General features: G+C 42.7%; 3 protein-coding genes across 9 annotated transcripts; 1 reads left to right on the top strand and 2 right to left on the bottom strand.

The window, feature by feature from the left end:
* Positions 1 to 3,691: 3,691 nt before the first annotated feature.
* Positions 3,692 to 4,832, bottom strand: LOC125764748 (eukaryotic translation initiation factor 3 subunit F). Its single transcript, XM_049429322.1, has 3 exons — positions 4,639 to 4,832; positions 4,411 to 4,557; positions 3,692 to 4,338 (listed from the first exon to the last, which is right to left on the bottom strand). Exons 1-3 carry the CDS (start codon positions 4,760 to 4,762, stop codon positions 3,746 to 3,748), a joined length of 864 nt encoding a protein of 287 aa, XP_049285279.1. The 5' UTR covers positions 4,763 to 4,832; the 3' UTR covers positions 3,692 to 3,745.
* A 227-nt stretch (positions 4,833 to 5,059) lies between these two features.
* Positions 5,060 to 11,050, top strand: LOC125764679 (autophagy-related protein 9A). Of its 7 annotated transcripts, XM_049429169.1 has the most exons (14): positions 5,165 to 5,318; positions 5,399 to 5,590; positions 6,285 to 6,650; positions 6,728 to 6,905; positions 6,978 to 7,188; positions 7,274 to 7,398; positions 7,467 to 7,594; positions 7,654 to 7,838; positions 7,906 to 8,084; positions 8,159 to 8,290; positions 8,363 to 8,516; positions 8,587 to 9,692; positions 9,782 to 9,884; positions 9,962 to 11,050. In XM_049429169.1, the coding sequence occupies exons 3-14, from the start codon at positions 6,506 to 6,508 to the stop codon at positions 10,238 to 10,240; spliced, it is 2,925 nt and encodes a 974-aa protein (XP_049285126.1). In that variant the 5' UTR covers positions 5,165 to 5,318; positions 5,399 to 5,590; positions 6,285 to 6,505; the 3' UTR covers positions 10,241 to 11,050. The 7 variants fall into 7 exon arrangements, with proteins under 7 accessions (XP_049285129.1, XP_049285126.1, XP_049285124.1 ...); XM_049429172.1 differs by lacking the exons at positions 5,165 to 5,318; positions 5,399 to 5,590 and adding an exon at positions 5,060 to 5,158; XM_049429167.1 differs by lacking the exon at positions 5,399 to 5,590.
* Positions 11,051 to 11,267: 217 nt separating this feature from the next.
* Positions 11,268 to 24,837, bottom strand: LOC125764732 (ceramide synthase 6). The gene is made up of 5 exons (XM_049429295.1): positions 24,173 to 24,837; positions 20,008 to 20,128; positions 14,337 to 14,780; positions 14,002 to 14,262; positions 11,268 to 13,931 (listed from the first exon to the last, which is right to left on the bottom strand). Exons 1-5 carry the CDS (start codon positions 24,355 to 24,357, stop codon positions 13,770 to 13,772), a joined length of 1,173 nt encoding a protein of 390 aa, XP_049285252.1. The 5' UTR covers positions 24,358 to 24,837; the 3' UTR covers positions 11,268 to 13,769.
* Positions 24,838 to 25,778: the final 941 nt, after the last annotated feature.

Below are 25,778 nucleotides of genomic sequence, written 5' to 3'. Positions count from 1 at the left end.
CATCGATCGAGCCCTTCCATCTTTGACTTCTATCACAACAAATCAAACGGAATTTGCGGTTGATGGTTTACCCTTGCAGGGCTACGAGCCTGTGGATAATCGTCGCGGATATGGTCACTATGGCCTTGAATTATAACGTGCAGATACCTCAACGGAACCACACAAAAACACTAGGACGTGATTGATCAAACAAACGATTCTGCTATAATAATAAGGGGTGATAATTTTTAATCAACCTAGAAGTGTTGATAGAGCCGTGAATCATTCTATTTTGCCGATTATAAACACTGTAAGCACCTACTTACAGTATGCACTTGAACGTCATTTAGCCAAAGGTGAAGGTGATAGGAAACGATCACCAATGCATTACTCTACATTACTGCATTACTAAAGAACCGTCTTGGGTTCCATCGTGGCTAGCACCATCGTACCGTAAAGTGTGGCATGATCGTTCGTATCTCTTGATCACAAAAGTGTTTGCCGAGATTTAACACCCAAAAGGTATATATCAGCTCGTATCAATTTGCGTGGAAATGTTGTCCAACCGAAGCGTAAGGAAAACCGCATCCACCAGAGCATGACGAGCATGGCAAGAAAAAATAGGTAATAGATACTCTCGTTCAATGTGATCACACGTCCGAGTGAGCATTTTACGGAGTACGGACTGGACCCGAAACCAAATCTTCCCTCCAGATCAACACCGGATAATTGAAGAGCCGGCGGCGTTCCGGCTGTGTTCTAATGGCAGCCTGATGCTGGTGCTCATAATAGGCACCTAACCGCGGCCGAGGGTTTCTCGCTTGTTGTTGGGTCACGATCACTCTAACGTCAGTGTAGATCGCTAAATAAAAACACAACTGTTTGCTTCTATATTTATTCTGTCCTTTATCGTGTCCTACCGGGTACGGGGGCCAATGAATCGACCAGTCTTAAGCGACCCGGCTCGAAAGAGGGGAACCAACCTGGCTGGGCGTTAACGTGGCGCACGATTGTGCCGAAAATGTTTACCCATTCGCGTGGAATCACATTTTAATCACGACAATTATTTATAGCGCAATCGCATCGCATTGAAAATGTAATTGCCAGCGGTGTAACGACCGATCGATTGCTTGTAACTGATCGGTTAGGTAGTAGAGAACAAGCAACCGGGTGCCGGAAAGGTTCAAAAGATGTTGCCTTCTGTAAGTAAAGCGTTAGCGCTTGTTTCGTACTCTGGTTAGTATATTTGAGAGACGTTTGGGGTTTTAGACATGACCCAGGTGTAGGTGATTGAATTACGGAATTGCACTTTTGATGAATTGATTCATCGTTGTGCGAAGAGAAGCATGTGGTTAAGGGAAACCAATTGAAGGAAGATCTTAAAAAGAATTGCAAAATAAATTAGATTAGTTTTTTCTTGGAACATATTGAACTCGAACTCAATGTTTGAAAGCAGAAGCAATCGATCAGCTGTGTGATTTTTGTACTATTCGCTGCATTAAGACGATACTTAACTGACCTCGTCTGTAGGGCAATTTTTTGTTTTAAATGCTAACTGTCATTTACTAGTAAAACGCGAGCACATGTTCGCCTGTAATAAATGTGACAAACTGGCGAGGACAACTCATGCCATTAATTAACTCATCTAAACCATTTACGTTTACGACGGCTTTTCCTTGGCTGTGCCTCAAGCAGCTTCCTCCATTTATCATAAATAAATCCGGTTCAAAAGTTAATTGTTAGCATTTAACCAGATGTGAGGAGATTCTTAGGAGAGGTGTGTAATAAAATGTGTTTCACATTTAAAATTAGAAATATATTATAATGAAGGTTTTGTTGCTGCTATTTTAAAGCGAAGATTGGAGTATTTTTTTTTAACAATTTGCGAGTTTTAATTTCATTTGCGAGTGTTACAAAACGGGACCAAACCGCTTTTGATAAGACAATCCACGTTGGAGTGGAACAGAGTGCCCGGGTTAAATAAGTCGCATCGAGTTTGGTGCTGATCGGTTGGGTTTGGCAGCATAAAAGAGTCCACCAAACCGCTTCGAACGGTCTTAACCAGTTACAGATTGTGCGATTAATAGAAAAACAAACCACATGGTGTAATGGTGAAAGAAGGGCATTCAAGTCTTTTGATTTGTTATGTGTCTTTTGGTGATGATGGTTAAAGAAAAGTGTTTCTTGTTCAACTTTGTTGATTTATTATGACGCTTGGATAGAATTGTTCATGTAATCATACATTTTAGTGATGTGCAACAAGCCATTTAACGTTTCAGAACAGATTCGAAACCGATTCAGGTGCACAAATGACATAATCACAACGATTCCTTTCTCTCTGTTCTTTTGCTATTGGCTTTTGCAGCATACATTCTCAGAACAGAATTGCCGCCAAATTAGTGACAAATGCTATTAGATGAACTGCACCGGATACCACATACCGTGTGGGCAATAGGTCCGCTCGCATCAAAACTACGAGCGCCGGTGGAATGCAACCCCAAGTCCCAAGATCGTTGGTTGCATCGTTGCATCGCGATCCACGGACACTGATGTCATAGCACGCGCGCCGGTCAACGGCGGCCCTTTTCGTCTTTGCACAATCGATGAAATCGAGAGTGGAGGATAATAACGGTGTATACCTCAATTGCAAGCTATTAATCCACAAATCGATGCGTCCGATACCGACCGAGGGTGATGTGTTGTGTTAGCAAATAATAAATATATCCTCCCAGATGGCGGGAGGTATCATTTTCGTTTTTGTTGTTGTTGCCAATGTTAACCTTCGACCGCGCGAGTTGTTCCGGAACATCTCCCAAGCGAACTTCAACCATTACGGAAGATCTCACGAGTTCTTCAACCAGACTGGTTGAAATCGATGATGGGTTAATCGATAGATTGATTTCCAACTTGCCAAACATCGATCCATCATGCATCGTTGTTTTGCCTTTGTCATTAGCTCACGGATTAATAACTGTACTTTTTATCTCATCGATCGATGTACACTTTCAGTGCGATCATCGGACGCAAATCTATCGGCACATAAGTCAATTCATTTTGTATCTGTATTTGATTTATGGAAGTATTTATTCCTCACAGTGCCCGTGTGTCGCAATGACGATATGAGAAATTAGTACGATCGAAAGGTTTCACCCGTCACAGGGAGACTGATGTCATTAAATTAGGTCATCTGGGCTGTGCAAAATGTATGCTCGCTGCAATTACTATTCATTCCCGCTGTATGCACAATATGTCACATATTCGGAACTACAATTGATGGCGATCGCGATCGTTGTGAATCGAGGGAAACACGTATTTCGGTGTATTAAAGAAATGCACATTTTCGAGGAGCATCGTGAGTGCATATTAAATTAGCAAATAAATCAATTCGGCGATTGTTAAGTAATAATAGCAATAATCCATGTAAGTGGAACAAGTAAAATGCATAATTTCATCATGTTGCCTGTCGTCTGGTCATTGCACTTTATGCTGATCGACAACCTTCAGCATTTGCGAACTTCGAGAAAAAATCGTTTTTTTCATATGAAGCAGGATTTTCGGTTGTTTAGCACAATAGCAGAAGACAAACGTGTTTCTGTGGTTATTTCTCAGCATGATAATAATGCTGTCTTTATTAATACCGTACGCCGATTACTCAATTATGGAATAATTTATCGTTATCGTTTCCCTTCTTTTTTGGACACTTCCGTCCGTCCGTCCGTCCGTTAGTGTTTGCTGTCACAAGGTGCTTTATCGATCTGCCGCACTTTTAGTTCAGGAACGATGTGAGTGACGTTAGCTTTTCATTCAATTGCAGTTGAGTTTTAATTAGCTGAGACAACGTGACCACCATTAACAAATCCTTGACGTTCGAGTTGAACATTTGCGCAAATTGATCACCGGTCATGTTCGGTACCGAGTGAATCAGATCCAGTAACGCACGGCCGACCGTATTTTCTGGCTGCTGCTTCCCGTTCAGCACATCCTCCACGTAGGCCATCACATCGGCAAGCAGTGCTAGCAGCTTGCCCGAGGCATCGGTTACCTGCGCTAGATCGAGCATGGGCGATACCGTGCTTGGACGGTTCGGGTTCGGCTGCGTACCGATCGTTTTCATGCACAGCTGCAGTCCAACAATTTCCGGCTCGTAGCTGGTCACTTCTACGTTGATCGGCGTGAACATGCAGCCGCTCTTGCCGCCGGGAATACCCAATGGCACGCACACGTACGCCTTAATGCCCATTCGGGCACCGGTCAAGGATGTATCCAGCGTTAGGTGGACCGGATTCAAACACTCCCGGGCGTAATACTCATGGATGACGGAGCTGTGGTTTGTAACCTCCTGGCCCGATGCCCACCAGCCTGAAAAGGAAAACACGAAACGTCAAGGGATATCTCTACGAACACCAAGCAGACCGGCGAATAGTTTCTCACCAACGATGTTTTCCGACGCATTGACACGGTGGTTCAACTCGTACAGATCGGTCGCATAGCCCAGTTCTGCCTCCACCTGGTCAGTGTGCTCCTTGTGCGGTAAACAGAAGCAATTGGTTACCTCGACGACACCCTTGTCGACGGAACCTACGGATGGGAGCGCAAGAAAGATTGTGGTTATGTTTTGACGGTGCGTCACGGTGCTTACGATGGCGTGCCGTTTCTTACCCAGCAGTGTTCCGATAACACGTTCCGAATCGGCATTACGTCGTTCGTAGGCATCCACAATCTGGAACAGCACTACCGGATGTACGCGAACGGTTAAATTTAGTGGCAAATTAATCGTCGACATGTTTGGATTCGGCAGGCGAAAACACACGGTGGCACTCGCAGAAGTGAACTCGCACAAATTTAAACTCGTCAACCCGAAGATGGCCGAAGTTTGATAATGATTCGAAGTTGCTTTTGAACTTCGAAAGTTAGAATTAGGTGCAGATGAAAGTAAATAACTATTTCTATGCAACAAAAATGCCTCATTATTTGTTGTAATTTGTGGTTCAATGAATCTGTTTTTACAATAATTTTGAATCTATTTGAATTCAAATAAAATGTCCAAAAGCAGCCGGTAGTTCGAAAAGTCACAACTGTCAAAGATGGTTGAAACAACAACAAACACATCCGTCATCAACAGACAAAAGAAGCACGAAAACAGGTGGAAGGGTGGTGATCAGTAGAGAAAAAAAAAACGGTGAGAATTACTGCGAGTCGCAAAAGCGATGTTGTTTGATTTCGATAAGTGCTCGCAGCAAGAAGCAGAGCACAAGGACAGCTGGTAGACATTGTAAATAATCTGACCCGAAACGTGGTCCAATAATTCAGCAGTTTTAGTCACTGTACTAGTTCGATTGGTACGTAAACAAAGCAGCTCACAGTTTTGCAGTGGAAAGTGTTGTACGTAAAAATATCATAAACCTTTGATCGCGTGCAGGAAGGCAAGCTACGATTAGCGGGGCTGCAAAAAAAATCCAGAAACCGTACCATCGTGTTTTCTTTGTTCGAGTATGAGCAATGATTGGGTGTTGATCGGAAGAAGCCCCGCGAGACGGTGTGGAAATAAGTTAACTACGCCATACGCACACGAGTTTGCCAGCCTATTGCGATTCGCCATTTCCTCACGCAGGTGAATTTCTTCCGAAGGTCATTCAACTGAATACGCATAAAATAACATGCATATGTAAAATTATTTCGCTTTGAAAATAGCTCTGGTAGTGAGGAACGACCGTGCGGAAGTTTCGTCTGTTTGTTTCAACAGACGTTAAATTGTGTAAAAAGTCGTGGATCGGGGCGCGGACTCCGCGTCCGCGAATGAAAATCAGCTGGTAGACAGGTGGTGCGAACACAACACCGTCATCACCATCAATAACAACATCGAATCAGCTAGCGAGTGAATGTGTGTTGTCTTTGTGTTTATCATCATCAAAAATAGTCACACCTGTGGTTTTTGTTGTGTGCAAAACAAAACATTCCAAATGAGCGTATTTTATCAATTTTGTAGTACATTTTTAACTTAATTTTTGAATGAGCTTAATTTTGTTACAGCGCCTACTGTGTGAAAAATGAAACACATTGTAGCAGTGACACATTTGATGGGCGATGTCTGCCATGTTTAATCAATGAAAAGCTGTATGTACCTACGTACTATCTCCCACACTCGAGCTCACGATGCAAACACGTGCGAGTTTTGTCTTCAAAAAATACTTCTTGTCTCAATCTAAGCGATGCTTTATAGCCTTTCAAGCGTGATGAAATGTAAACAAAAATCTTGCTGCGTTTGCAAACACTAATCGGCTCATTTCCTATCGCTTCATCCCCAGATGCTGCTGCCACAGTGAAAGGAGACCAGTTGTGTAGTCTGTTTTCATATGAATCAACCCGTGTGTGTGTATAATAATCACGCCTCACACACCGTGAATGTCTGAGGAACGCAATCGGACACCGCCAACCACTAGAGCAAACCACAGGAAAAAGAATCTGCCAGCAGTAGGCCACCGACGTCGTAGCGTCTCGAAATAGAAGCAAACGGTGGCTTAACAACATGACGACGAACCGACAGTTCGACGCAAAAACGTACGACACGCTCACCAACCAGGACACCAATCCGTTCGCGGACAAACGCTCGCCAACGATCGAGGAAGAGGACACACCGCAGGTCATACATGTAGTTCCGGAGACAAGTAAAGGTAAGCGACCGATCAGCTGTACACCGATCGTTCGATCGCTTTAAATGAATTGCATATTTTCCCTTTCGAATTTTCAGCACGATGGAACCACATCGAGGATTTGGATTCGTTCTTCACCCGTGTTTACATCTACCATCAGAAGCATGGCTTTTATGTGATGATGCTGCAGAAACTGTTCGAGCTGTTCCAGTTTGTGTTTGTCGTCGTACTGATCACGTACTTGTTTAACTGCATAGACTATGGCATTCTTTTCCGGTATGTTTAAACACCCGATCAACGATCAATGAAAACTCACCCATTTACGTTGTTCACGTTGTCTTCTTGCAGTGATAAAATCATCGAACTTGATACGAAAGTTTCGCTCGGAGACGCGATGATAGGCGTATCCGAATGTGCGGCCAAGCTCGGTGCATTCCAATGGTTGGCACTAGTGCTCGCTGGTCTATTTTGGACGTTTAGGCTGTTTAAATTCTTCTATCAATTTTTCCAATTTTGGGACATTAAAATGTTCTACAATACGGCACTTAAAATCGAGGATGTAAGTATGACTGAAGAGGGGAGATCGTGCATTCGCCGTCTTTTGGTGCACATTTATATGATTTTTTAAATTCTAAACATTGCAGGCTGACCTGGACAATCTAACTTGGCACGAAGTACAAAAGTGCATACGAGAAGTGCAATCTGAGATACAGATGAGTATCAACAAAGAGCAACTGACTGAGCTAGATATTTATCATAGAATATTAAGGTAATACGTCGCACGTCCGTGCGCCAAATGAACCTAAATACTCACCCACGTAATAATCTAAATTCCAGGTTCAAAAACTATATGGTAGCCATGATGAACAAGTCTTTGCTGCCTGCCACAAAGAAGCTGCCATTACTAGGAAATGTAGTACTAATGAGTCAAGCGCTCCGTTACAACATAGGATTAATTTTATTCTGTAAGTTCTTCTTCGCACTTACCGTGCTTCTGCTTAATCATCTTCTTCACCGTCCTTAGGGGGACCATGGTCACCGTTCGAAAACAGCTGGCATCTGCGGGAGGAGTACAAGCGGCCCAGCATGCGTAACGAACTGGCGGCAAAGCTATCGAAACAGATACTGTGGGTCGCGATCGCCAACTTTATACTCTCACCATTCATCTTCATCTGCCAGTTGATGTACTTTTTCTTCAACTATGCGGACGTAAGTATTTAGTCGTTTCGTTGGCAAATTCCTTCTCTTAAATCACTCGTTTTGTTTCGGTTTTTAGCTAATAAAAAAAGAACCCGGTACACTGGGCGTACGATGTTGGTCACAGTACGGGAAACTGTACCTAAGACACTTCAACGAACTCGACCACGAGCTGGACGCACGGCTTACCCGTGCCTATCGACCGGCGGTAAAATATATGAATTCTTTCTCATCGCCCTTGCTAACTGTCATAGCAAGGTTGGTGCCATCCCATTCAACATGATTTGGCGGAAGAGCTTAGAATGATAATGAAATACATTTATTCTTCACAGAAATGTAGCCTTTGATGCTGGTGGTGTTGCATCGCTTATATTGCTGCTGGCCATCTACGACGAGGATGTGTTTCAGGTGCAACACGTCCTCACACTCTTCACAATCTTGGGAATGATCAGTGTTATTGCAAGGTGTGTTTGATCACAAATGGTTTTAGTAGCCTTTTTTGTTGAACTTTCCTTGTGTTTTTCATGACCTTACAGATCACTGATACCGGATGAGAACATGGTTTGGTGTCCCGAGCAGCTGCTGCGTAATGTGTTAGCTCACGTGCACTATCTACCATCGTCCTGGCGTGGCTTCGCCCACAGTTCCAACGTACGCGATCAGTTTGAACTGTTTTTTCAGCTTAAAATTGTAAGAAGCCTTTTAGGGGTTTGTTTTCTGTTAAAATAGCATTGCTAATGAAACGTCTCCCCACTCACAGATGTATATTCTGAACGAACTCTTCAGCCCGCTTGTTGCACCGTTTGTGCTGCTTTACGATCTACGGCCAAAATCTCAACAGTTGGTTGATTTCTTCCGCAACTTTACGGTTGATGTGGTGGGCGTCGGTGACGTGTGTTCCTTCGCACAGATGGATGTGCGCAAGCATGGCAACCCGGACTGGCAGATCCCGATCGTGGCGGACGACAAGGATAGTGAGAGTGAAACTCCTCTTCTATCACCGGATGATGTTGGTGGTGGTGGTGGTGGCGGCACTAGGATTGGAGTACCACCGCCAACAGAGCCTCATGCAGCTGGTGTTCCAACCCCTACGATCGGTGCCACGCCGTACAATCAGGGCGAGCACGGTAAAACTGAACTATCGCTTGTACATTTCACGCTTACCAATCCCACCTGGCAAATGCCACCGGAAGCGAAACAGTTCGTACAGGGCATTAAGCGGCACGCGCTGCAGGATCTCAACCGGCAAAGGGGAATGATGCTCGGTTTGCACAACCCAACCGCAATGGGTCAGAGTTTGCTTTCGATGGAAAGCATGGGCGCCGAATATTCGTCCATCATTCAACCAATACTGCAAACACACAACCTGTCGAACTCGCAGCATCTTGGGCTGTCGATGCATCTCGGTGGCTTCGGTTCACCCGTACCACCGATGACGCCCGCCTTCGGGCAGGGTATGATGCCATCGACCGTGCACCATCAGCCAACGCAACATGGGGCAGGTGTGCAATCGTCCCACCAGTATCATTTCGGGCCACAATCGTACGATTTTGAGCGAATGCTGCAGCAAAATCTTACCGACGCCAGTACGGTTGCGCCGATGCCTAGTCGCAGTACCTTCCTGGCGGACATTAACGAGAACGATGATGAAGCGGGTGCACCTTCGTTGGCGCCAGAGGTCCCACAAGCGAGCACGAGTAGCCGTGTTCAGGCGGCCAGTGTTGCACCCGGTCCGATGGGAATGGATCCAGAGCTGGAGGGTAGCCGGTATGTGCCGTGTACCGATGCGATGGTATACAGCACCCGTGGAGGAATGTCCCGCCGTGAAGGACCCGCGGAAGGTTCTCGCAATGGACTACTTTCGAGGTGAGAAAACAGTCAAATAGTGTACCTTCGTAAAGCCAGATTCCATTAGCCAATTGATATTTCTTTCTTTCTCTCTCTCCCCGCTGCAGTCTCTACGGCGAAATGCCTACGAATGCTCCGGCACCGTACGAATTTACGACCGCCGACATGTGTCTTAGTACGCTGTACCTGCATGAGTTGCATCACAATCGCGTAAGTGTAGATGTAAATCAGTTTTTTTTTAAATTAAACTCTGTCCTCATTCTTCCCCATTCTTGTACGGTTTACAGTTGCGACGTCAAGGTGGTAGCCTAAGGCTCGATATGGGTTCACCACCGCCGAGTTCATCGCATCGCCCATCGGGCGTCAGTCGCTTTATGGGACAGGGAGGATTCCGACCGTTCGGTTCGGTAGCCCAACCATCGCTAGTCAGTCATCCGTTGCGCACGATTGTGCCGGGTATTATTGGAGGCGAAACTGCTGGACCTTCCGGTTCGATGGCTGGCAGTAGCAGTGGATCGGTAGTGGCCGCCGAACGAACCCCCTTGCTCGGTGGCAAAAAGTCATAGCACCAGGCGGAATGGGTCTAACTGAGATAGATAGACACTTAGGTTGAAGTACGGCAATAGGGATTAGATATAAAGTCGTTGAGTGGTACGTTGAGAGAAAGGAAAAGAATGAATGTGATTTGTTTTGTGCTGTCCCACTGTCTCAACGATAGACCGATTTCTGAGGAGGGCAAAGCTGAACGTGATATGTAGGAAAGGTGAGCTAGATTTTAAGTACCACTAGTGACAGTGCGGAACGGAATAATGATAGAAACAACGAAAGGAGATGTACTATCTGTAAGCGAATAGTGTAGCAGCAACCGTGTGTGTGTGTGCTTTTGTAAATAAAATAAAAAAAACACCTCCCGCCAGGTTGTACTCAACGTAAATGATATCGTGCGCGCGAATGAAAATCGATTCGACGAGACAATGAATAGAATTTATTCGGGGGATTCAAGTGAAAATGTTCGCTGCACTTGAAAACACGGCTTGTACAATGCTTACCAAGGTCAAGTTCAAAATGTCGGATAAAAACGAATAAAAATAAAAGAATCAAATCGTTTCCATTTTTTGTTTTGTACGAAACGTTGTACAGTTATGGCATGTTATGGCAATATAAAGCAATTAGATGAGATTATGCGACCATTAGGGTTCTCCGCTGAAGGATAACGTACATTCGGCTGCTTTGTGTGAGAGGTGTTATAAAGGTGTGATTTTATCGTCCGATCATGGTGAAATAGATACTCACGAAATCAATGAAATTTAACCGGAAAATGATACTGCGATAAGTTGTTAAAAGCGAGAAATAAATATGTTTCCTATTTGTACGAATATCTAGACCAAATGTGCGTTATTTGTCTCTTTGCCTTGAGAATTGTTGATCTGTTCCCGGGAGGACCCGAAGATTATGAAGCCCCACTAGTCGCATCAAGACTAGCTCCGAAATATTTTAAGCTTTGGCGGCGAAAATTAAGATACAACAAGATGGAAACAATAGAAGGTGGAATCGAATTTCTGCATGAATAAAAGTACACGTTTACTGCATGCCTTTATTTTGTTCCCACGAAACAGGTTTTATTTTGTTTTAACTATTGACTCACTGTTTTTTGCCGTGATGCGTGTTTCGCTAAACATTTCACCTTCCCCTATATATCAAACCAACAGGCCCCTTTTTCTAGCAAACAGGTGAAAGAAGTGGATTTACTTATGGTTTGTTTTATTACACGTTTGTTAATAATGCGCTTGTGAACATTTATCTATAAATTAGCTGGTAAATGGATTCGCTTTCCGATTAAATCGTTATGCACGAGCGAACACTAAGAAAAGCAACCGTCAACGTACGAACGAGGGGAACGATTGCAAAATTTTGATGGAGTTTGGAACGGACCGGGAAGTGTGTTTTATTTGTTGCTGCTTTATTTAGTTATACCGGCCTTGTTGAGTAATATTAGTTGTACGAGCAAAAAAATAACACAGGTTAAAATGTACGATTCGGTACATTTTCCGTAAGGACACTCAAGCGAAGATTTTTCGAAAATGAAGGACTTTCATCCATCATCATATAGTGAGTTCGTAAGGATTATAAAATTTTTACTATTATCTACAGCTTTTTGTTTTGTTTTGTTGTCTCCGTTTCGCACGCCCCCATTATCACCCATCGCATTTGCAAGTGTTGCAATGTTTCGATTTCCTTCCCATCCCGTCGCCAACCCAACTCATCCATCTTCACTCTGCTAAGCAGTCTTATACAGGATATATTTTTGAAGCACAGGACACCTCATCTACGTACAAAATCTCATGGTACTGGTACTAAAGGAAATGAAGAACGTGAAACATAACACCAAGATGTACATTTTCGCTAAATTTTTGTGTTACATCTCTTCTGGATTTGTTTTTCAAAAGACATTCTTTGCTTCATAAATAATAAACTTTGGTAAAACAAGAAAACACAATAACGATCTGGCCTGTTTCCTGCTCAAAATAAGCTACACATTGATCCGACATGATCGATGAAGTTCGCCATTGAGATATTTCTCGTTTGCATGTACATATAGTATTTTGGGGGAAAAGGGAGTAAAACCCCATGCCATCTAATAATGCTTTAGTAAAGTAATGTTAAAGAATGATATTTCCAGCAGTACACATCAGCAACCGGGATTTGTCGAGTATTTAGCTAAGCATCGGTTAGACTTTTCCATGATTTACGAAGCACAATCGCCTTTTCGTTTGCTTTATATAACGGCAAATTCAGTTTTTCCTTACCCCTTAAAACCATCTACACACGATAACATACCGAACAAAAGCATTGAGTTGATGGGTTTGTCAACTTTCTGTCACAAAATCCATTAACCCAAATGCAATATTTGTTTTTTTTTTCAAATGTATAATGCTCTGGAAACAGCCAGCTGGAGGAGGCGGTTTACGGAATGTATCGCCATTTTAGATTTATCTTTCTCTCAAAACACCCATTCCAGCCAAATTATTACCCATAAAAAGACATACCAAGACAACCAAGTGACAAACGTGAATTTGTGTGGCCGTATACCACACAAACAGTGTAAAACGTACCGCAAAATTGTATGTTTTTTTTATATCTCATTTTCTTTTCATCATCACGTTCAAATTATTTATTATTTGTATCCTCTCCCAAAACGAGAAAGTTTGCTTTAACACAAACAGGCCTGTGATTTCTGCAACTTTAACTTGCTTCTCCCATTGCTAATTCACCCTGTACCGATCAAACGTTCCGCCATTTGTTTTTTTTTTGTTGTGGTTTTGTTTCCTTTTACATTCAATCACTTATTCTTCTTTCACACACCGTTTTCGTGTATTTCTTTCTAGTTTTTCCTTAGCTAATAAATACTTATGTCTAGTTTTTTGCATTTTCGACTTTTTTTCCTTTTCATTTCCTTTGATTTCCTTTTCTTCCTAAAAACTATTTGTTCGTACAAACATGATTTCCGTCATTACACGCACGAAAGCACTGCATTCATAATCCAACCTTCAACGCATGGAAGGATTTTCATCAATTATTTTAACTCTATTTCTATCGCTTAAATGTATTCTATAGCAGGAAAGAAAAACGAACAAACAAAAATATACTCATGAAAAACTGGATTTGCTTTTATGTTAGCTTTAAATGTTTCCTTCTTAAATTTCACTACTCTGTACCATGTATGGAACCGTCGCCCGGTTCGGTTGCACCAAATGATGGTGGCCAGTTTAAATAGTACCTTTAAACGAGGCAAACGTTTGAATTTCGCTTTCCGACCTAAACCTTTAGGGAAATCGATATTACAAGGAATTCATGTTGTATTATAGCAGCAATATTAGATGCTCATTGTTAGCTTTAGCAGATACAACACAAATATGACATAGAAATGTGGATGTTTGATTTCACCCCTATTTTGTTGTTTAACCGTTACCGTCCCCCGCCCCAGAATAATTTGTTTTCCTTGCAGCCTATCTTATGGTACGTTTACACGTGATGCGCTTCTAGGTGATGAGTGGTCACATGCCTAACACCTAACAAAGGTCATCGCAACACACTTTATTGTTTCTTCTTCGGGGAAGCACCGACACTGCCCGTCTTTGTCGTGCCGTTCTTGCTCAGCTGCTTCTTCGGTGTACCACCGTTCGTTAGGAGTGGGCGAGAATTTTCCGAACTGTCGGAGATTTCCTCGCTGGAACTGGACCGCACATCACCTTCCATCTGGAAAGAAAGTAGCATAACGTTAGCAAAGGTTGTAAAGATCGACCTTCGGTGCATTGATCAACATTACCTGTCCTGATTTGATTGCCTTGATCACAATCTGCATAATCAGATAGGTCCAGCATATGTGCAGCACCAGTAACAGTATTAGCAGCGTGTTGAAGATGTAGTACGCGGGGAACATTGGTAGAATCTGTGGCGCCTCCACAGACGAGCTGTAGATGATTCGTGGATAGAGAATCAATCTCGTCACGATCCACACAACGGTGAAGATGGCAAAGATCGTGTCACACACTTTCTGATACTGTGCGTACTTCGTTAGTTTAGCGGACTGTAAGATAATTTTCCCGATTAGATATGGGTCAAACAAACTGGACAACTTGATCGCAGTGTAATGGAACTTACCTCCAGGAAAATGTCTGCACAATCGTGCACCAAAAGCACAAGCGAACCGACCCGATGCAGGTTGCACATCCAGCTGAGCGCCATCAGCAGTATCGTGATCATGTGGTGGGCAAACATCTGCCAGAAATCTTTTCGCTTTACATCGTAGAACTGGGAGGCCGTCAGCGACCAGTAGAAGGCCATCGAGATCATGTAGTACCACCAGATATCATTTGTGACCGATTGGTGCGGGTAGCCATACCAGCAGTGTTTGATTTCCCACAGCCATGGCTTATCGTACATGACGATACAACCGAAGATGAAGCTGTACGTGTAGTAGATGCACCGCCAGGACGTTTCGCAAAACTTGACCAGCGTCGTTGGTTTATCCTGTGCCCGGCGACGTCTCCACCAGTACTCGATATGTCGCTCTGTCATATCCACCTGCTTCACCAGCCGCACGATCTACGGAATTGGTAATGGGGAAATGGGGAAATTTTGAAATACCTTGAGGCACGAAACAGCTCGCTACTGGAAATCACAAACAAACATATCGAAAAAGTGAATTCCATCGCTAATGGAACAGATGCACAAAATGGTACGAATTATTCACTCGGAAGTCCACGATAAGTTAAACAACTTGTCAGCGAAGTTGGAATTTTATGTCGAATTTGCCTTTTACTGAAATCAAGTGGTTTTCCGTTATTGGAATAACAATCAATAGGAAGCATTGATGGTACAGGGCGAATCTTTAAATGGTGAAAGCAAAAGAGAAACGATTAAAGACAAATACGGCAGACATTATTGAGGCAAAGATCAATTACCACTTGTTAAACTCCAAACAGCCCATGGGCTAGGTAAGGTTTTTGGTGACATTATTTGGAATCGTGACATTATTGGATCGATTATTATTATCCCTTTAATTGACTCCTCTAATCATTGCGGTCACCAGCAGTTAACAGAAATAAAGCAGCTTCGAAAAACCGCAATCTGAAGCAAAAGAGCATTTGATAATGCGACCAGGATCCTATCGTACAAGTTATTTTTCAAGACTACGTTAGGAACTCAGTAAGAACGTATTTCACTCAACTTATTCCATTTCATAAATGGTACGCTTTCACGCGAAATACCGCTTGGAAATTGCTTCGCAAAATGAAGACCTAAATCATCAAATCACACCACCCACTTGCTTCCAACAGCACCACCACCACCACCACCACCAAGCGTCATTGCTAACATTTGAATAATTGTTTCGTTTTATTCGGTAACATTCCGCACAGCATAGCGCAGCCATCTCGTCATGCTCCAGAAATCTAGCACACACCATCACCGCACCATCTGCTGCTTCTTGGCCGATCACACACGTCCGGCATTCCGGCACACCCTCTCCACTAGAACGAAGCGCCAAAAGACCGGCTACGGAGGTCAACAAGAGCTGTTGATAGAATAGAATATATATCGCGTTCTGTGTAAGCAACGATATGCTTCTTGGTGCAGCGTTTGTTTCGATTTGTTGAACGGTTTCTTGGGACGTTATACACCCTCCGGCCCCCGATCGGGTTATGAAATGTTATTGATGTGTGTATTTTTGGCATTTCGAATAATGGATACTTTCGTATTCCTAGTGGCCTGCGAAGAAACACATTCCATTTCGGAATCGGAAACTGAGGCAAGAAATTGCGTTGAACGTGCGTTCATGAGCGAAAACAGTGTCGCCGTTTTGTTGCGACCCAGCTACTTTCATCACGGCTAGTGAATGGATAATAAACTTTTTAATTGATTTTAACTGTTTCACCAGTTGAAGTGTACTTGCTGACGACAATTTGTTTTTCTTGTTATATTGTACAATGCAATAATCAAGTGAAAGTTGTGACCAACAAACTCTAATAAAATAGAAAGAGAGAGAAAGTATTTCGATATAAAATACAAAAAAAAAATACATACAAGAACCATATCGTTCCGGAAATAAAACCAGTCTTAGGTCATTTGGATACCCGGACCCTAAATTTGATCACCAGTACCAGTATATACATATACTGCTGATATTGTCGTAGACCCTAACCCTTCAGATGCGTGTGTGTCTTTCCTAGATGAAGGAGAAATCAAGTGAAAGTAGCGGATTGACCGGCCGCATGATAATTTCATTACTACGCATTATTGGACGATTTTCCGGCTATTATTCTCGGAGTGTTGGGACTGTCGCTATTGAAGAATCCGAATCGTTTGAACGTTGTTCTTCAAATATTAACGATCTTTAACTTGCATGACCACTTCGTTGAAAGTATAGTCAGCAATAATGGGCTTTATTTAAAGTTCTTGAGGTATTCTGAGGAAGGTGTTTGATAAAGTGAGTGACGTCACGATCAATATCATAATAAGGATGTTTATGGCGTGATGTAATGTTTGATTACCCAAGTTATAGGGTTGCAAGTATTGGAAAAACAAATCATCCAGTCCATCATCCTTAGCTGAGCAGTGAAATTGAACTACCACCTACTGAATTCTATCTGGCATGTGACACTAAACGGTCTGAAACACGTCCAGAACTTGAATGCTCGGCTGCTAGAACAGCACGTGTGGTTACATAATCTCCGGGCCACAATCGGCCATACAACAACAACACAACGCCGCGTTTCGTCTCAGAATGATCGCACGATCGTATCACGATCTCCGCTGCAGTTTTTGCATAATTCACCGTAGGGTATTTTTCTCTCTGTACCGCGGGACGACGATGAAGTGTAAGGGCGTCCGTCAGTTTCATTATCGTTCACATGGAACCGGTGCCGATTGGAGGCAATTCTCGCCTGATGTGATGGTGCGGGTATGGCTAAAAAGTCAGAAAGAGATAAACAACAGCAAGATAGCAGACATCCCGGACGACCCCGGACGTGCGCAGATACCGGCTATATGGTGCAGCCACAAACATCCTCCCCCCTCTACACGGTACGCCACATTCCTCACATACCGCCCAGACATGAGAACGCGCACCACACTAAGCCTTCCAAGCTATCTATTGCATATTCGCTTCGCGCGATTGTGTGTTTTGCTCTGGCGAAAAGAAAAGACATCAGATTAAATATTCCATCGACGTAAATTCTACGCCTTCCGCCGTCGTCATTATTGGGACGATGTTGTGACGAAGGCTAGTAAGCTGCTCCCAGTAAGGAAGTGAACGGAAGGAGGTAACTAGTACTGGACAAACGTCCAGCAAACGCGGCTTCACGCTAAAAGGTTCTGGGTGAATAAAATCTGTTTGATTTGGAGACACACACTGTCACCAAACAGCGAGTCGTCGAGTGGCAGTTCGCAGACAAGTGCAGTTGTGTGGCCATTGTATTCATTGGTCACCATGCTTGGGTGCTTTATGCCATAGTTTTATGCGGACCAGCCCTGGAATGGATATACACAACCATCAGGCATGTTGATGAAGTTCCTAAATATTCCTCCATTTTTTTGTCAGACTGGGTAGGGCAGCCAATTGATTTACTTTTGCTCCGAAATAGGATCAATATTTAAACTTTACTTTATTCATATTCATTTTTACTTGAGAGACACTTAGCATTGCACGTGTCCAATTTGGATTATCGCAACGCCTATCAATTATTCATTATCGACGGTAGATGCTTGGAATGTATAAATTAACATAAAAATGCATTTAGTTGGTGATGTCACTTTGTGCATTATTTTATTGTTCAACATAAGTGTGAAGGTTAATGCTTTAGATATAGCACGAAATTGCTATAAAGTATTAATACTACCTTTATTAAACATAAAACCATTCAAAGAAAATGAAGTTTTCTACAAAACAAAACATGTTCTAACGAATTCATTATTAAAACATGTTCTCAACATTGGTTTCACACTACTTATTTGTGCCCTAATTTGCTGGAAATTAAGTGACAAAAATTCCTAGTTTTGCAAGCTAAAACTTGCAACTTGGAACTATACTGATTTTGAGAATTAAAGAAAAAAAGTTATTTTTTGAAAATATACCTAGAATTCATTTATTATGAAGCATACTACATACAAGCCGTGGCTAAGGAACCGTGCCCTGTGGTTTGATTAAGTTACCGAAAATTCTAAGGTTGAGTTTTGCGTTTTTTTGGGGATAAAGAAACCCATCTATGTCCCTTAAAAGGTTTCCTCATGGAAATGTGTTCTCAACATATTTTGTTACGCGTATTTCTTCGCAAAGAACACAAGCAACAACATACAAAAAAAAACTTACACATATGTGGTTTATGTAGTGACTGACCTTTGAAAGCGTCGTTGAAAATTACAAAGAACGAGACTCTAGGCAGTAATTTTGGGCCAAACGCAATGTTCTAGTGCAGCAGCAGCGTATGGAACTGTTCGGTACCATACAGTCACAACATTTTTAGGGCAGCGAATGAAATGCAAAACGAAAAAGGACACAACAAGTATGGCCAAAAGCTAGCCTAGCTAATGTGTCCGCTCTCGCCATTAGGAAACCGCGTCGTGTTTCGATCCAACGATAAGCGACAAAAGTTCGACTAGCTGGCACCATACACACACCCAGCGTGTTGTGTCCACCACCAATTCCGACAGGTTTTTTGCGTGATTAAGTGTACTATTTATCGATCTGCTAACCGGTGAACGCTCCCTTTTACATTGACGCGCCTTAACGTCTGACAGAACTGCAGACGAAACAAAAACCACAATAAAAATTAAACCAGAACAAAACTCTTTCATTGCTGGTGCTCTACTGTTAAGGTGGAGGTTACACATAGAATGGATGAACAAGCTGCACTACAAAGATGCATTTTCATATCGCAATCATTCAGTCCAGAAAGGGGTGTATTTTGCGCCATGTTCGCCTGTACATATATGATGTTCGTGACGGAGTGTAATTACTGTTGGTAGATGAATGTTTTTTGTCGTTGCTGTTTTTTTCTAATTGATCCTGTATGTTAAACATCGCATAAACCTCCGGCATTCAATCCAGACAACGATATTCTGTATAACAGCCACCACTACCGCCGACCGGCTTTATCAATCAGTGAAACTACACGTGCCACGTGGGAGGCCATGAGTGTCGGAACAGCTTTTTCCATTCGGCGGTTCCGCTCTTACGGCGTCCAAACCCACCGTATGGGACACCCGGACATCCGGAGCAATTTCTTGCTTCCAATCTTTAATCTCTCCCAGAGTAAACACTGTTTACAATCGTTCGATTTGAAATGGGGCGAGCATGAGCGGAAAGCGGACAACGCGAGTGGTGAGGCTTATCGCCTTCCGGTCGAAACGATTGCTACAGAAATTGATTCATTCGATTCGGCGATACTGTACACATTGCCGGTCTGTCGAATGCCACGAGCCACTAGCATGATTAACAAGCACCAAATCGTGAACGTTTGGTTTTCATTTCAGTACTGACCACGCTTTGCTTGCTTAACCTTAACCGTTAGGGTTATGTGTTATTATGCTAGCTTCATGCCTTATGTATGAACAGTGTAAGTCACTTCATTTGCCCAATGAGCAGCAGTGTGCGGGAATTACGTTACAACCCTAAGCAGGGGAAGAACATTCCATGTTGAATATTCATTTTTTGGTGTGATTGCTTTTCTACATTTGAATGAGCGTTACCTTAAGCTAATCTTTATGAAGGACACATTTGCAAAAAAAAAAATCTTTTACGTTCACACACTGTTCATCCAATTACCAATCTTACCGTTTTGTGATTAAGCCGGCTGTTGACATTGTATGCCGCTTCCAGGACTTTATTTGGTCTCGGTGGCTTTGGTCCGGTGCTCTTAATACCGATCGCCTTACCGATCGGTGCAATCCAATATCTGTAAAGATACACACAAATAGCGATACGATGAGATGAGAAGTATGATCCAGTTTTTTATAGAAAGCAAAACTGCGATAACATGTAAATGTTTATCATTTATTTTTGTAGAAGAAAGAGAACTTCAAATTTACATCATATCGATCTAAGCTCTACTTCAAAATTATTCATTCTATTGCTGTCCAAATAACAAAGATTGGCGACTCATGCCACCTGGAGCAAAGTACGGCACCCTTTTAACACGAATTTCATGGTCTCAATTTAATAGTGTATAGTGATCGAATTCAACCTCCGAAGGGACCATGTGGAAAGGGAAAACGTTCAGAAGCATTTGAAGCATTTGATTGATATTGATGCAGCACATGGGTTCAGGTCTGTGAGGGAGAGTCAACCAATTTGATTTTTAAATCGGTAATGAATCATAGAAGCTATCATAAAAGCTACCTTCATTGTTAAGCAATGATTCAGCGCAACTCACAACGTTGTGGGGAGAAGATTTTCGAGAGAGAGGAGAAAAACCCAACCGATAAAGGCTTTATTGCTACCGATAACTTATCAGCTGAAAGCCTTGATGCAATGACTGTGGATGGGTGTGCGAAAAAAATAATAAACATCTTCATGCCAGACACTGGCACCAAATCGAACCAACGAAAAGTTAGTTGTCTCGCTGCGAATCATTGCCGTCGTCATAGCCGAATTTGAAAAGATTACCAACCAATTCCGGTGGCCTAGTAACGACACGTCAAAGAAAGAATATTCCGTTCGGGTACTTTGTCCATTCATTGCATTCCTATCGTATGATGTGCGTGCAATGTCCGTAGACGTACACATTTTGATGATAAAACAAACGTTAAGCACACCTGTACTAGTGGAGGTCGAGCCTTTCGGTGTGCGTCAAAGTTGTCCCTCTCGCCCCGGACAGTTGCAGACCAACTAATGTGACGAGTCACAGGCAAAGTTGACGTGTTTGGGCCGCATTTTCCCCCCCTTTGTACCTAGTAGTTTTAAGGCCAACTGCGGCCCCGACCGCTCATTGCTTATCGTTTTGTTTTTTGGGGATGAGGTGTCACGGAAACCCAGGTGAACGGATATCCAAGAGGGGCATATATCAGCGTAAAAGATAATACATTTTTTTACGATTACGGTACGGGATGGAGAAAAGCGATAAGACAAATATGCTCGGTATACGTGTTTGGTTTAGCTATCCACCTAACGCTTGTTACAGGAAACTTCCAAAATCCTACTGCATTCAATATTGTGTTTCGAAAGCAACAATAAAGCACAAAAATTGTTTCATGTTCGTGCAAAGTTTTCATGCGCAGTCCACAAAACGCACCAGCGGATGCTTCTGTTTGAATTGTTCCTCTGTTGCATGAGGATGTTTTTTTATCGCTGCTGATAAGATGAGTTTCAAAGAAGTGAAAAAAACCCTCAACGATAATGTAATCGAGGGCAACTAAAAGTTGGTTGCAACGACACAGCAATTGGTAAAATTACAGATGTTTCTACACAAACCTCTGTTCGATAATGGAAAAAGTAATCTGATTCTATCTCGAATTTATTAACTAAATTTCTATACTAATTCGCAACAATATAACAAAATAACATACAGGTAGACAAACAATGTCCAGTAATCCATGTAGATGACATTCAAAATAATGAGAAGAGAGATAAAATAACTGCGGTTGTATGAAGAGTTTATCAAATTTTGCTTAAAGCAAAGCTGTTTAAGCAACTGCACACCACAACAGTAAACAATTTATACAAACTTTGCCCACGATACATACAACAACAGCATGTTGTGAGTAATGGGCTGAAACATCGTACAAAAATGCATTATTTTATTTCGTGCCCTTTTTTGCTGTTTTATATCGTTTTATAGCCTCGTTACTATTTTATGCTTCTTCATTCACTTAAATTAACATCTAAGTGAATGCTTCTTCTAAATTCTCGTATAGTTTAAAAACATGTTTCTGAACCATAAGGGGCAAAAATCATCACCCCATACATGCCATATGACATCACGATGCGATTCTGACGAATTGGAACTGGGGTAACTATGACGAAGCACGTTCAATTTCTTCAATACCGATACACCCGCTCATGGTGACCCAAAGAGGCGTTTGCTTGTGGCACGATGATGCATGATAACCTCGTGCTGGTGGTGACATGACTCACCGTTGCTCAACGTTCACAAAACATAACACTCGCCTTACTCGAGCTATGCAATTCTAAAATGATATACGTGAAAAATAGCATACAATTTGTTTAAAACGTATAGATCTGGGAAGTGCGATAACTTTCAATCGTACGATTAATGGTGGAACAACATTTGCTTCTACCACCGTCGTCGACTTTGCCTCCCTTTCGCTTTCGATTGTTCATTTTATGACCGATGACGATGACACGCGGATTCCCATTCCATATTGCGTAACCCGGCCAATCATCAATAACTTCATCCCTGCTCCAACGGCACGCACTACTCTCGCTGTATATACTTGTTGGGAAGCATTTTGCAACGTTTGGCGTGACTTTGGCTTGATTAGATTACCCATTATCAGTTACATTCTAAGCCTGCGGTTCGATAGACGACACACAGCAGCCACCGCACATCATGCACAGCGATGCTAATGGTGGTTGGGCCGTGGTACATGGACGACACCGGCCAATGTCTCGCCGGATGACTAGTGGGTGGAAAGGGTGCCAAAAGCGAACCGAAGATCGCCGGCAAGAAGTGGTGGTGATAATGAACCGTTGGAGGTCGAAGTCAACGATTCTTATCGCACGGAACGACGGATGGATCATGGTTTCGTGCTGTCTGAATCGAATTCCGTACCGCACGCTCATCGTGAATGGGGATTTATCGTGCGTAAGTCACGCATCGGGGGTTTTCTGTTGAAAAAAACTCCTAAAAAGATATTAAATTATTTGTTTAATAAAAAAATTACCATCACAGAATAGTTTCAAAAGTTCCAGTTAACGTAAAGTAAGGGCATTATGGGTTGAAGATCACCATTGATCGTATTTGTGTAGAAAACGATTATTAATAGAGGGTCAACCAATTGATCTTCACAGCTAGAAAGGTTTGAAAATGATCGATTCACCCATACCCATTCCCCCTATTGGTGCAGGATTCCTTTCATAGTTCAATACCGGTACGATCCAAGCATGCTCTGTGCATTGTCAGCGACCGGCTGTCCAGCATAAACATAAACTATGCACTTGACAGCTAACGGGAGCGAGAGAGAGAGAAAGCATTATTTCGAGAGCGGGAATAACGCTAATGAAGGCCGGAGAAAGCACAACGGTTTCGTAGTGGATGAAAAGAAACCCAAAATTCAAACGGCACCCATGTTGGGTCCATAAATGTTTTTTTTTGTATATTTTTTCATACGTACATTTAGAAGGGTGTGAAAGGTTTGTGTTTGCATATCCGTCACCCTAGTGGACGACAGTTCGCCCTGTGAAGTAATCAATAATACAAATGCGTTGCTGCCCAAACTATGCTACAGTAAAACCTCCCGCATAAAACGGGGGGTATTATTGCATCGATTTTTGTATTAAATCGTATGAAACTGTATCTTCCGACAGTGCACACACGCTCTTATGCTGCGTACACATCACCAAGACAGTCCCGTAACGACGGGTGCATTATGGACAACCCATTGCAGTTAAGGCAGAACACCAAGCAACCGGGGCGTGCGGGATAGTTTTTTTCCATTCCTCCTTCAATGATTTCTCCCGTTTTCCGAAATTATAAGGGCGTAACCGCATAGCGGCAGGCAGGGATGATATGATAGCTTCCTTCCACCATCGCCACCGCAGCCGCGGCGTGCAAACATCGATCTGAAATTCGCGCTAATACGGGAACCATCGGACAAACCGAACGTGTGTACACACACACACACACGCACACATGCTGTGTACACCGAGCAACGGCAGTTGTGCGCGATTGAGGTTATGTGTGTACGCGGCGCACGATCGCAAGCAAACCGCCTGGCCGCTTGTGTCTCGTCGTTTCTGGTTCTCCTTCCCATTTACGTACCGTTCCACGACCCAACGTAGCACAATTATCACCGCTGCTATCGGAATCGGATAGATCAGGTGCCGGTAGTCGGCATGGTTCACGTCCGATCGCACACCCGGCCGGATGTCCTCCCAGGTGGTGTTCGGTGGCAGCCACACTTTCGTCGACCAGAACGTGTCCGAAACGGCCCGCACTATCTCCATGGTGCTGTAGCCGGGGCCCGGTTGAAACGAACGGAACAAACACTATACTGGTTCACTGGGGCACACTTGCGTTGCACTGATGGGTATGGACTTGCACGCCTGACACAAAACTGAGACACTTGAGATGCAGTTACAGCAATGTGCACTAGGTCTACCGTACCGGGGACCAGAGCAAACCGCACGAGATGATTTAACACACCGCAACACTATTTACAGCTCATCATTTCATCACTCACGGAATCACGTCGTGATGGCGTTCCGTTGCCTTAGTATGCACGCATCACAAGCCAACAATTATCACCACTGTTATCACTTCTGCGATATTGAGGTGTACAGAATCGAAACACCAATCGGAATACGGGGACACGATGCAAAAAACTCTCTAAAAATTAACTTTGCGGAAAGCAAAATCAATAAGCGCAAGTGTCAAACGTTCCACCTACTTCGGTCGACGAAAACCCAATGTTTATTAAGCGGGTATTACACGTACGAGGTAGAATGATTACCCAACTAACAAACGCGTGCGGATACGATTGGAGAGCTGTCACAGCGTTGCAGGGCTTGGCAACCCCTTCGAAGTAATTTGACATATCGGGGAAATTCAAAGATGCGCTGATAACCTTTTGAAATTTTGTGCTTTATTTGAATTTACACAATTTTAATTTAAATAATTATGAAAAATTAGTTATAATTTTGAATCAAGCATTTTTAAATTCTATATCAATGTACGATGTGTGTATAAAAATGAAACATGTTTTAATAAAGAATTTGCCATTTGTTTTTCTTCGTTACATCGTGCTACACGCACACGATTTTCTTCTCAAAACAGCTTATTCAATTGTGCAATTATACACTTTTTTATCCGGAAAATGATTACAACATAATAAAATTTTGTTTACCATTCGTTACGTGTAAACAGACCTATTCTGTTTGAAAAGTGAACAGTTTCCCCAAAAGGTATGCAATAGTATTACATCCTCGTCCATCATCGAGCGACCGTTGCAGGACAAGTGATCAACTGATGTAAGGAACCTTTACGGGGATGAAAGGAAAGTCCTTTCCGTTCAAGGTCAAATTATGGGTAAAAAGTCCAATATGTTAGATCCTTGGTGATTGCTTGGTTCCTGTCTACATGTTTCGCACCACCTGTAGCCCACACATAAAAGTCTATCTTCAGTCATGTAAGCATGTAAAAGAAAAGAATATTATAGCAAAAGCTTCATCAGGATATAAGAGACGAAAGGATCCCATAGAATCCCACAACTCCTTCTAAATATGATTATTGTAACAGTCAGCTTTAGGGACAGCTAAAGACAAAAAGATTGATCAGATAACGCGAATGACACCAGTCGATTCCCATTTCTTAAGGTACGAAAGAATTCGTCTGAAATCAAAGACATTTTGAGCTGTTCCAACAACAT

Source organism: Anopheles funestus, chromosome 2RL (genome assembly GCF_943734845.2).
Source record: "Anopheles funestus chromosome 2RL, idAnoFuneDA-416_04, whole genome shotgun sequence".
NCBI lineage: Eukaryota > Metazoa > Arthropoda > Insecta > Diptera > Culicidae > Anopheles > Anopheles funestus.
This window is presented reverse-complemented; position numbering and strand designations above follow the sequence as displayed.

What these genes read in the sequence shown, in the direction of transcription:
- LOC125764748 (XM_049429322.1), bottom strand. Translation starts at nt 4,762, where the DNA reads ATGTCGACGATTAATTTGCCACTAAATTTAACCGTTCGCGTACATCCG. An exon ending in TGTTATCGGAACACTGCTGG is followed by an intron (nt 4,558 to 4,638) that starts GTAAGAAACGGC and finishes TCCCATCCGTAG; the next exon opens with GTTCCGTCGACAAGGGTGTC. An exon ending in TGCGTCGGAAAACATCGTTG is followed by an intron (nt 4,339 to 4,410) that starts GTGAGAAACTAT and finishes TTTCCTTTTCAG; the next exon opens with GCTGGTGGGCATCGGGCCAG.
- LOC125764679 (XM_049429172.1), top strand. Translation starts at nt 6,506, where the DNA reads ATGACGACGAACCGACAGTTCGACGCAAAAACGTACGACACGCTCACC. An exon ending in GACTATGGCATTCTTTTCCG is followed by an intron (nt 6,906 to 6,977) that starts GTATGTTTAAAC and finishes GTCTTCTTGCAG; the next exon opens with TGATAAAATCATCGAACTTG. An exon ending in TGTTTTTTCAGCTTAAAATT is followed by an intron (nt 8,517 to 8,586) that starts GTAAGAAGCCTT and finishes CCCCACTCACAG; the next exon opens with ATGTATATTCTGAACGAACT.
- LOC125764732 (XM_049429295.1), bottom strand. Translation starts at nt 24,357, where the DNA reads ATGGAGATAGTGCGGGCCGTTTCGGACACGTTCTGGTCGACGAAAGTG. An exon ending in GTGCAGACATTTTCCTGGAG is followed by an intron (nt 14,263 to 14,336) that starts GTAAGTTCCATT and finishes ATTATCTTACAG; the next exon opens with TCCGCTAAACTAACGAAGTA. An exon ending in AGGCAATCAAATCAGGACAG is followed by an intron (nt 13,932 to 14,001) that starts GTAATGTTGATC and finishes CTTTCTTTCCAG; the next exon opens with ATGGAAGGTGATGTGCGGTC.